Here is a 10,545-nt window from a genome sequence, read left to right as displayed (position 1 = left end):
CAGATGTAAATGGTGAAAAGAAAACTCATGATTCGTGTTATTTTTATGCAATATGTAGGTTTTTTATAAAAGTGGAACCCCGAGTGATCTCCAAAACCCATTCTATTATTATATACGATTCGGCTTCGATATCTATAATACAATAGGAGTTTATTTCATGTGTCAGATGACAAGGGTGGAAACAACCTACGATTCATGTTGTTTATTTACGTGCAATATGTGGGCATATTATAAAAGTGGAATGCCGAGTTGTATTTCTAAAACTTGTTCTATTATTTTATACTATTTGGCTGCGACTCGGCGTGACGACAATATAAAACATTTTTCGCGAATCGGCGTTCATACATTCACACAATACATTAGACGCCATGTTGTCATAAACGACATATTATAAAATCGCTGTGATTTAATATTCTTAATCATTAATTTTATGGCAAGTGTCCATCAGGAATCATTGTTCTTACACACAGAATCGTATTATTTCGCTTTCGGGTAGTAATATGTCAAAATTGTTGGTTCTTAGGCGAACAATGTATGGAGAACGAACATTGTCCTTTGACGCGTTTTAAGATCGGCCGCCTTTAATTTAGTTCCGTCGATGGTACAAAAAGATATCGATTGGCCGAACTTTTTTTGTTTTTTGGATGCCTTGATAACATCATTGGCGGTTACTTAGTTGCTTGATAATGTCGTCGGATGTGTGATTTGTGACTGAGGACAGGCGACAGCAGATTAAGGTAAACACTTGTGCTTTATTTAGTGGAGATTGGAGCGATTTTGCAATAATAGGTTGCGCTATATTTTGTGAAATGCGAAACCCTTTTAATTTGATATTGGCCGATTAAAGAGGTTTTATGTTACCATAATATTATAATTACCATTGGCGAAGGTACGCTTACGTAGATAAGTAGGCCATCCAGAACTTAAGTGTTTTTAAGACAAAAAATTCGCTTTCATTTAACAATTTTATTATTAACAGTAATCAACTACGCAAAATTTGTTGTACTCCAGAGCGAATAGATAATTAATTAAGTATTTAAAGTTTCCATGACTTCAGCTGCTAATGCTTGTTTTCATATTATTATTAACATTTTCCCCACATGATTGGAATCCCAAAAGCCTAGGCAGCCGTCCATAAAGCTGTTTTATTATGAAGTGCAAAATCCCAGTGGCGTGAACAGTTGCGTGCAGTGTTTGATAAGGTATGAGCATTGAAACTAGATTGACAAAGTAGCCTCACTCAAATAAATTAAATAGGTTTTAGAGTAATAATTGAGATTATCCAAGCCTATCTACATATTATTTAGGGTTTGTAGTGTTCTCTCCACTATTTTTAGGTCGTTCTCTCTAGGACTTATAAAATGGCAGTAGGCGTTTCCGTCACCAAATATATTTCAAAATATCGTTCACTGTCAACGAGTCATCAAATTAACATAACAAAGAACCGATGATCACACAGTTGCAATGACATACCCCCCGGAGTTTGATACACATGACCACAAGCGAGCAGTTTTACAATCACCCTTAATTTAAATGGCATAGAGTTCAAAAAGCGTTATATTGGAGCTTCTGGGCGACCCTAAACAACCGGGGGTCGTAGTATTTTACAACTTTTTCACAAAAAATAACAGCTCTATGAAGACTTTATTATTGCATTTTGTCAGCATCGATGTAAGGTGCTGTTTTTTTGCGGTGTTTTATCGCAGTATAGTGAGTTTAGGATATTAGGATGCCTTTGTTAGTTCTTTTGTTTTAATGCGTGTCTTTCTTGAGAAAAAGTTAAAAAATAGATAATCATAAGGATTTTTTAGAACGAATCTTTTTGTCGAATCGAATAAGAAAAACAATTAACGAAATTCAATCAAAGGTTAGCAAACGGAAGAACGAATTAGGAAAATGGTACCTATGGTACCGAATCTCTATAAAATATTTTTATGTAGGTAAATAATTTGAGGACAGTGACCTAATTTGTAAATTTTTCAGTAAACAGCTTAAAAATCAATATCGCGAAAAAGACAATTTTTTCCATTGACCAGTTCCATGACAAACTTTTAAAAAACAAACTTTGATGGCGCCTCAATTTTTTCCGTGAGACCGCCGTAACAGGCAAAGGCATCCGTTTTTATGCGTCCCGCGGGCTCGCAGTGGGGGCGCTACTGTGCCGCGATGGTAATTAAGTTATACGCTCATCTGAACGCTTCGTTCCTTATTTATAGGCATTCCTGTGCCTTTGTTTTTCAGTGATTTATAATTATATCGCCAATTACTTTTTTGGGCGACTCCTGGGCTTAGTTTTTTGGGTACGATACAGTTTTAGTCACGTGGGAAAGTTATTAGCTTTGAAAGACATATTTTGTGATATTTAGGTAACATTAAGTATTAGCAGCAGGACCAACACTTGGTATCTTAATCCCTAAAAGTGGTCCATTTTTCAAGTATTAATTTTCATTTTGTTTTTTACAGTACAACATAAATATTGAATTAAAAAGATGAAACATGGGTGAAACATTAAATAAAGATTACAAAAGGGTGACCGCAAATATTTACCAACAAATAAATTACCCTTATGGTCCCGTGTCTGTGACCCTACCGAAATGAACGACCCTTTGCGGTTCAAATGATTCGTTTTGATCACTATTAAAGCTGCAAGTGTGCTGGCTTAATAAGGATAGGCTATTTTTTTCTAATTTTCCTAAATGTTAAAATATTAGTTTGACACAGATTTGCGCGGGAAGCGAAAAAAAAAGTTTCTTGGCTTTTTTCTTTTTTAATAACGTTAATGTACTACAGCCAGTAGTTTATGTATTGTAAGAAAATGAACTAGATTGGGAAGGGCCAGAATGGTAGGAAGCAAAAATACAGGGATTTAATAATGTGCTTATGGTAAATGTTAGAAATATTTTTGGAACAGTACTTACACATTTTCATAATAATAATATGACCTACTTATAGGTACAATTAACTTTATTCTGAAGAATAACAGACCTGTAGGTATGGTCTTATCCATACAAATGTGACTGCTACGTACTTTCCACCCCATTATTAAAGCACAGGGGTGGCGAATGACGCACACGATGTTGTGATTCCACAATTAAGTGATTATTTATGTGTGACAAGTAATTTGGACACCAGCCGCTGCACTGGCTGTGATACCAACATTAATGAAGACTGTTCAGACCTATATTCGGTGATAGTGTAAAAAATTGGTAGGTAATAGATCTGATGATTTTAGTATAAGCCACTGAATTAAACTAAAATCATCAGATCTAAAAAAATTACTTAAAATCTTAGGATTTCATGAATATCTTTAGAATCTATCGTTGAAAAAATGCTGGAGCCTATTAAATTTTTACATACCTTACAATCTCGTATGTGCAATTTGCCGCAGATATGAGTGGTGGTTGGTTATTCTATAGATGAAGGAAGTAAAATTTTAAAATAATAAATAAGTTAATAAGTTTTTTATGCATCACATTCACAAAACAGGTATTTGACTGCAATCGCATCTGATGTTTTTTAAGTGAGATGCAGTCTAGGATAGTACATACATGCCTTGTGACTATTCACTCTCGCCTTGAAGTTACATGAAATAAGTGGTGAATGCTATAAAAATAAGGTTTATTAGTCTATGCAGGGCCTGTGCTGGTTGTTTGCATATCCCAATCTGAGCTCTTATCAGCTCAGGATTGCTAAAAGAAATAATTTAAAAGCTCTTCAGAAAACGATTCAAGTCAAGTAGCTAACACTGGAAACTTATAAAACTTATTATAATTAGGTACAATACAACATCTCCCATCTTTCATCACCCCAATACAAACATACGGTTAACGGCGAGAAAATGATCATGCTGGCATAGTTAATAGGTGTATAATGTTCACAGATGTGTTGACAAGTGATCTTCTCATTGTAACGCCATGATTAGTGGTGTGTTTGCTATTGTGGTATGGTCTGGTTATGGGATGCGCAAATGGGCGAATAATGCACTCGTTAACGCTTGCTGGTAGAGAATTCACTTTATGTTTTGCAGACACTTAACTTCAAATTCTTGCTTTGATGTTACAATAGGCATCAAGTTTTGGTATTTATAAAGGTTTTTAAAGTGAGTATAGGTAAATTCAATGAGTAGTTTTGATTTTAAATGTTTTTTTTTGCATTACAGGAGATAACATTACAGAATGGAAGTACCAAAAGTAAGCAATACTTTTATTAAGTCAATAAAAATGTAGTCTTATAATACACAATTTGAATGAAGTAACCTGAACTAAATCAGAATAAATTAATGCAGCGTATTTACGAGTATCGTTTGATTTCGTTTTCGAACTGTTCATTTGTTAAATCCTGTTTGCTTCCAGACGTACAACTAAAGTGCAACACTGACAATCATTTTTTTAGATCCATCCATATCATCATCATGGTAGAATAAGTTTTTAACATCAGCTTAATTTGATAAACATCATTCACACGTATCACAAAAGCATCAACAATATTGACATGGCTTGCGATTGTATCGTTTCAATTACACCCCAAATCTGGATTCTGCTAGTTGGATGACAAGCTGCGCGCGCGCTGATCACGTGACCGAATTGACTTTGTAATCCCAAGTGAGGTGCGGTGATGTAGAGTTGCGATTCTTTTGTTTTGCGCAAAGTTCTGTCCACGGATTTAATTTCTTAAAGAGTCAAGCAAAAATCTGCAAAAATATAGAAAGTACTGGTGAGCATTCTCCATAAAAACATAAAGGTGGTAAATAAAATTGGACGTTCAATAATTTTGCGTATAATGGCCCCATCAAAGGCTCGCGACTCGATTGCCCTGAAAAATTAACTAATTAACCTAGAAATAATACAAAACATGCAGATTTATAGATCAGCAATGACTATGAGCAAATCTAAGACTTACCAAGTGATGTATAAGTGGACGGAAATTCGCAGTTTCATTCAAGTTAACATAGCTTTTAACTTAGTCGCAACTCTGTGGCGTTTAACACAACCGTTATCACGCGGGTGCACTCGCCAGCAGACGACAGTTTTTATAATAGTTTAATTCGGATTAGATAAGTCCCACGGGTGGTCTTTGGGGTGGTCGGGGGTGCGCCCCATCGCGACAAGTTGGCAACCCTGGGTCGAGGGTGGTTTATAGGATTTAGATCAGACGTTATCGAGCCAATGGTTTTTTAAATTGCCATTTAGATAAAAAGTGTAGGCTTTTGTTTTAGTTTATGGGGTTGGATGGTTATTTGTTAATTTAATTTGAAGGTTATGCTAATGAAATGTGTTTCAGGTATTTGGGCTTAGGTATTTCGTATCCTACTAAAAACAGCTTTCCTTTTAAGATTAAATACACATCTTATAAAAAAACTAGCTGACCCGGCGAACTTCGTACCACCTGTGATCATCACAAATAATATAGGATTCTAATGGTGAAAGAATTTTCCAAATCGATCTAGTGGCTTCGGAGCCTATTCAAAACAAACAAACAATCAAATCTTTTCCATTAATGATTGGTTAATACATTGATGGTAGTTTTTACTACAATACCATAGATTATTGTGATTGGTTTCATCCTTTTTCGTATGAATATTCTACATTCTCTTTTAATATTACTGAAATGTGTCCATATTGAAAAGTAGCCTCATTTAAATAGAGCCTTTTTCAGCCAAATCACAATTATTTTTTACTTGTTAAACAATTATCTTTTCCACATCTAACTGCAGGTGCCATTCCTAAAACAAATTGGTCGCTTCTGAACACTGACATTATTGTTACTTTGTATCGATGTAGCGCGTGCATCCGCTGAGATTGGGCAGTAAAACCTGGCTTAATTTTATTGGGGCAAATAACCGAAATGTTCATTAGCTGGATGAGCAAGCGTCGTGTGAATTATAGACCGGGAGCATAGAGATCCATGATGAATACCAATTATGTAGTGAATATCAGAATTTAATCTCAAAATAATAGGTAACGTAAAATTTTTGTCACATAGCTGGTGATACTTAATAAATGCTTAAGGTTTATTTTTGAAAACAAATGTATGTACGTATCTTTAAGCTGTATCTAGAATGTTGTTGTATTAAAATGATTCCATCATTTCTGTAAATAAGCCGTAAGAAATACAAACAACGAAAGGTGTGTTTGTGCAGATAGGTACATATGTAGCTGAAATAAAACGTCACGTTTCTTCTTTCTTTCTTCGACTGTATTGGATTATATTAGAAGAACACAATGAGAACTGCAAGATGAGAGGTATTTGCCGTAAAGTAAGTCACTTTTCTGACAATGCTATGTTTACTCAAGCTCCTGGACTAAGGTATGGTGGTCTTTGTATAGCGGATACCAGCGTCCGCGCAGCACAACGTCATTACTTAGCGCCGGCCTGTCATTACGGTCGCCGAAACAACTGCAGCGGTCGTGGATTAAAACGTAGTTTCAAAAAATACACAATAATCGTGTAGTTTATTACAGGTATAAGTTTCTAAATACAGTAAGAAGTCGTTTGTTTCAACCAAAAGACGTCCACCGCTGGTCAAAGGATTTCCATAACGACCGGTCCTGCACTGCCCTCAACCAGGGGTTTTTTGCGACCTTCAGATCGTCGGTCCACCGAGTGAAAGGTCTTATCGAAAACATAATGTAGTGTAAAAGGTAGAACCGTCTAAAATATTTCACACACATCAATTTTATTTGAGATTGAAGGATGTCAAGCACTGGTATAACTACATAGGTATTTGCATCTGGGTCTTTTCATAACCCTGAAAAAATCTCACCATTAATTTTATTCAATTAAGAATATTTAACTTCACGTGATGTCACGTGAAGTTAAATATTCACTTCACGTGACATCACGTGAAGGCACTTCATTGAATGAATAATTCATAACGTTTTCTCACGGTCGTCAATTTCTCTAAACGAAAGTCTGATTAGTCATTTACTAACACAAGGGTGTTATGAACATAACTCAATGATTGCAGCTTGCAAAGTTGCAATCTCGAAACACCGCGTACCTAAACGCTACATTTAGTTCATTTGGTCCTCTTTGGGCAATGATGGACGACGGTGTTAGGCATAGACAACACTGCGAGCTAGGCTAACTTTCCAAGCTTGATGCTATAAAAATGTGAGTTTAACGCATTCACAAACATTACAATGAAATCTCACAGTGCGCGAGGATGCACGAAACTATCACAGAGCTCTATTCAACACTGTGCGTTCGATTTGCTGCTTCACTTATGCAAGAAAGGATTTTTTCCTGGCGGCTTGGTGACTGGAATTGAACCGCCACCGGTGCAGACTGAGAAGATGGTGAATTGTCTGCACGTGAAAAAGAGGTTGTCCGGCTTGCAGAAATTTATATAAGTTACCGTTCCTTGTGTGAAATTAGAAAATGTAAATAAAACAGCTCCCTCTCAATTGACACAATTTATTTTTATCTCGTATGCTCGTATATAGTTAACAATTACGATATTATAATAACTACTGTAATAGTGCCAATCTCAAGGGATTCAGGGTCGTTAATTAGGTTCGGTTTGGTGAATATTATTGCCACTACAAATTTCTTAAAACTCAGCCTAAATATTAAAAGACTCTACTAGTTAAGATAACTGCGCGATGTCAGGTCGGAAAGACTCCTACTTGAAGGATGGAAAAGTGGGTACCTTGGAAGCCATGCGGTTATAAGCCGTTACCCTGAACGTTCCTCTCTTCTTCCGGGGTCCAACAGGTCTCGCACACTTTTAGGTTACAAGCAGCGTCCTCCACGGCCTCAAGCGCGCAGTGCCAGATGAAGCTCTTGCATCTCTTTGACAGGTAAGCGTTCAAACTCTTGCAGAGACAGAGGTTTGATGACAAGGAGGAAATGCGAAGAGATCAGCAGTTCAGAAAGGAGTAATAATTATAGAAATCAATATGAAATATTGAAATATCTAAAATATGAAATGTAAAATCGTAAAATATGAAATCCCGCATCTGAAACGAGAAATACCAGTGTCAGCATCACATGCGGAACGTGGCATTAGGTTATGAAAAAACCCGCAATGGGAAAGAAATACTTACGAAGACTGTTCGCTAATTTAAGCTTCACTCGCAGTCTTCAGCAACCCAATACCCTCATCCGAATAGGATTTAGGGAATCTCTGAAAGAAACGATCACATGAAATAACCACGTACTGGAATACGAAAAATATCAATCACGAAAAATAAATAAATTCTCCGACGGGAACTTACCTCATGTGTGTTATTTTTATTTATTCATCAAGAAATTATCGTGGATGCATTTTGCACCACCCGATTTGAAATAAAAGGAATTACATTCCCGAAAATAATCAAATTGCGGTTGCGCACGATCGACAAATTCCTAAGTGATTTGACAGCTCCACTGACAGCCGCTCTGTCATAGACATCGCGATACGTTTCGTTTCGCCGTTTGAAAAAGTAAATACTGTACTAATAAAACCATGATGAAAACAATTTCCAGAACACTGAAAATATTCTATTTGAAAAATAGAATAATCAATATAAAAACACTAGGAAATGTTTCATCAAAGTATATTTCAATTAACTGAGCAAAAAGCGCCATCTATTGCAAATTAATTCTAAATCACGCCAATAGATGTCGCTAGTGGTATCCAAAATCAGAATATTGAGAAGAAATATTAATTTGTGAAAAAACAGCAAACTGCAACGCTACAATACCCTCCCCCCTAGACATTCGCACGGAGAAAGAATCTGAGCTGCCCTCAGCGAACTACAAACTGAAAATAAGAGAAAAAAAAAATAAGTGAATCTTTACACCAGAAAGACCCCCAAAAAGTCCAATTGAGAAAAAAAACTAACTTACTAACTATAACGAAACTTTCACAAAAGCAATACCAAACCAAAATGATCCATCTACCAGGACTGATGTTCTACCAACCAAAAAAAATCTCTCCTGTCCGAGCATCCAAAATTCCCCATAAAGTCCCAACTGTGAACCAGTGGTACTCGATTTCCCCAGTAAAGTAGAACTTGACATGCAATTCTACTCATTCCTTTTCCAAAACGTTGTTAGGCTATTTCGGCCATAACTAACATTATTTGCTAAAATAAAATAAAAATGCCTGGGTTATAAAACCGCAGAATAAAACGTCGCTGATCACGATATAATTGGACGTCATCGCAACAAAACACAACCACAGGGAATAGTGCTCAAAACACATGATGTCATCCCTGGAAACAAAAATCTGGACTATAAAGTCACAGAGAAAAAAAACACGAGGCAAGTATACAGCAGATACTTGTCCACTCGAAAAAAGAAAAATAAATCGCATACCCTAAATGGGGCGATCACAAAAAAAAACTAACCTAAATGTTTCCCTAAAAGGGAAAAGTAGCCTTGGCGTCATTGTTGGTAGAATACCAAACAACACTTGTGAAACAAGTCCTACGGCTGAGAACCCTGGCAAAAAAAAAAAACTATTCGGCGAACTGAGGGTGAAAACAAAAGACAAGGATTAAACCTTGATGTCCTTGATATGCCAAGTACCGAGAGGCTTGCCATTGTGAGCAATTAACTCGTAAACAAGCGGAGATAGTACCTTCTTGACAATGCACTTCTCGTACTTTGGGGCAAGCTTGGTAGCCTTGAACTTCTCAGCGTCACTCTGAATGTACGTTTTGCGCCACACCTCCTGACCCTCTGAAAGTTTGACGTTACGTCTTCTGAGGTTGTAGTACCTGGTGTTCGTAGCGTGGGCCTTCAGTAAATGCGAACGTACCTTCTCGAACACTTCCTTCAAGACGCCAAACTCCCCTGCATAGTCTTCTCTTGGCATAGCAACTTCATACTCGCAGTCGTCCGTTTGCTTATAAAAGGAGCCATTTATTATAGGTTCTCTGCCATGAACTAAAAAGAACGGTGTAAATCCGGTAGATTCGTTCACAGCACTGTTAAGTGCGAATTGAATCTTAAACAAATTGAGATCCCAGGTTCTATGATCTTCTTTCACGTACGAAGATACGGCAGTCATTACTGTTTTATTATACCTTTCGACCAAGTTTATCTGTGGCGTGTATCTAGGACCGTAATGTACACGAGGGACGTTATATTTCTCCAACAGGCTACGAAACTCCGATCCCGTAAATTGAACCCCATTGTCGGTAATTACGGTTTCAGGAATTCCATGAGCCAGGAGAACATAGTTCTCGAACGCCTTGGCCACAGCTGCGCTAGTCGCGCGTCTCAAGGGAAATAGCATTGTATATTTTGAAAAACAGCAAGTGACCACTAACAGATGAATGTAACCTGATCGGGATCTAGGCAAAGGTCCGACTAAGTCTATCGACAAAGCTTGAAATGGTCTGAAACATTGCTTAGGCTGACCCATGAGTCCAGGTGTCAAGGTAGTCTTGTGTTTGTACGCGGAACAAGTTGTGCAATTTTTTACGAAGTCCATGACGTCGCGGTACATCCCCGGCCAATAATACCTAAGGCTCAATCTTCGGTGTGTTTTGAATACACCAAAGTGTGCTGAAGTCGGAGGTTCGTGGTTCTCGGCGATGACTGCTTTCCTCT

The 10,545-nt window shown here is 37.2% G+C and overlaps 1 protein-coding gene across 1 annotated transcript; it reads right to left on the bottom strand.

Moving 5' to 3' along the window:
• Positions 1–9,484: 9,484 nt before the first annotated feature.
• Positions 9,485–10,000, bottom strand: LOC135083213 (uncharacterized). The gene has a single exon (XM_063977948.1). The coding sequence runs from the start codon at positions 9,998–10,000 to the stop codon at positions 9,485–9,487; it is 516 nt and encodes a 171-aa protein (XP_063834018.1).
• Positions 10,001–10,545: the final 545 nt, after the last annotated feature.

This window comes from Ostrinia nubilalis, chromosome 23, assembly GCF_963855985.1.
Source record: "Ostrinia nubilalis chromosome 23, ilOstNubi1.1, whole genome shotgun sequence".
In the NCBI taxonomy this organism is placed as follows: Eukaryota; Metazoa; Arthropoda; class Insecta; order Lepidoptera; family Crambidae; genus Ostrinia; species Ostrinia nubilalis.
Note: the sequence above shows the minus strand (reverse complement) of the source record. Positions and strands in the feature narration are given on the sequence as shown.